The 1118-nt window shown below is 59.0% G+C and overlaps 1 protein-coding gene across 1 annotated transcript in view; it reads right to left on the minus strand.

The window, feature by feature from the left end:
* VOLCADRAFT_99165 (uncharacterized protein) overlaps positions 1-1118 on the minus strand; it is a gene marked incomplete at both ends in the record, with an annotated part of 20964 nt that overhangs the window by 13583 nt on the left and 6263 nt on the right. Inside the window, 2 exons of the mRNA XM_002957966.1 lie at positions 129-258; positions 385-516. Of these exons, the coding sequence (XP_002958012.1) occupies positions 129-258; positions 385-516 (262 nt within the window). The remainder of the gene's footprint in view (positions 1-128; positions 259-384; positions 517-1118) is intronic.

Genomic DNA, 1118 nt, shown 5'->3' on the forward strand with positions numbered 1-1118 from the left:
TATTGCCGTACTACCGCCAGTCGAGACACTCGCTGCCGCCGCCTGCCGCGCCCACTCCGCCGGCGGCTGTAGCACGCTGTACGTACGAAGGGTGTAATGCGCCGGCCCGTCGCGACTGCTAAACTTACTACGCTGCGGCCGTACAGTCTCGCAGTAGCGTGACACCAAATCTGATGTTGGCGCCGTGTCGTCGTCGGCGGCGGCGCCGCCACCGCTGTTGGTACTGCCAACGCCGTCGCCGCCAAGGGCTTGTTGGCGCTGGTGTGGATGATGATGATGATGGTGGTGGCGGCGGTGCGGTTGATGCGGATGGTGGTGGCGGTGGTACGACAGGCCAGGCCCACGACCCGACGGCGACGGCGGCGGCGCCGCCAGTTCACTGACGGCGGGTGCGTGCTGGATCGCCAGTGTCGTACCACGTGGCAGGTTGTCGCAACCGAATTTCCTAGGCGGTTGTCCCCCGGCGGTTGCTCCCGGGGTGACGTGGCGGAGGTGGCGCTTGGCGTGGGGGTTGACCTGGCGCCGGGGGGTGGGGACGCGGGGTGACGAGCACGTGTGTGTATGTGTCTTTTCTTATACCGCGACGTCGAGTGTACGTGCGTATGTGCGTATGTTGGCTTAGCTGTGAAGACAGAGCGAAGCGGTCTGCGCGGTCTCAGGCCGGCTCTGTGCGGCTCCCGTACAATTCTGGATCCTGCATCCTTGCGAGGTAGCAGCTTCCAGTTTGCCGTTTTAGCTCCTCGCTTGGGTTTATCGTTAGTTAGCGCTTCTGCAGTGTAAGGGCCCTTGTATGTCTGTATGTCTATGTCTGTCTGTCTGTATATATATATGGGCTTCTCTGTATATACATATACATACATACATACATACATACATACATACATACATACATACATACATACATACATACATACATATATATATGTATGTATGTATGTGTGTGTATGTATGCACCCTCCGGGGGACACAGGCCCCATGGGAGGCACATGAGACCATACCGCCCGGGGTGTGACTCCCTCACACCCTCCTAACCCTCTGAGTTGGTTGGGCTTCTCAGCCCGCTTCCCCACCGAACCCTAAGTGCCCCCCTCCCCCACACAAACCCCCTCCCCCACACA

The sequence above is a fragment of the Volvox carteri genome (genome assembly GCF_000143455.1).
Source record: "Volvox carteri f. nagariensis unplaced genomic scaffold VOLCAscaffold_83, whole genome shotgun sequence".
Classification (NCBI taxonomy): Eukaryota; Viridiplantae; Chlorophyta; class Chlorophyceae; order Chlamydomonadales; family Volvocaceae; genus Volvox; species Volvox carteri.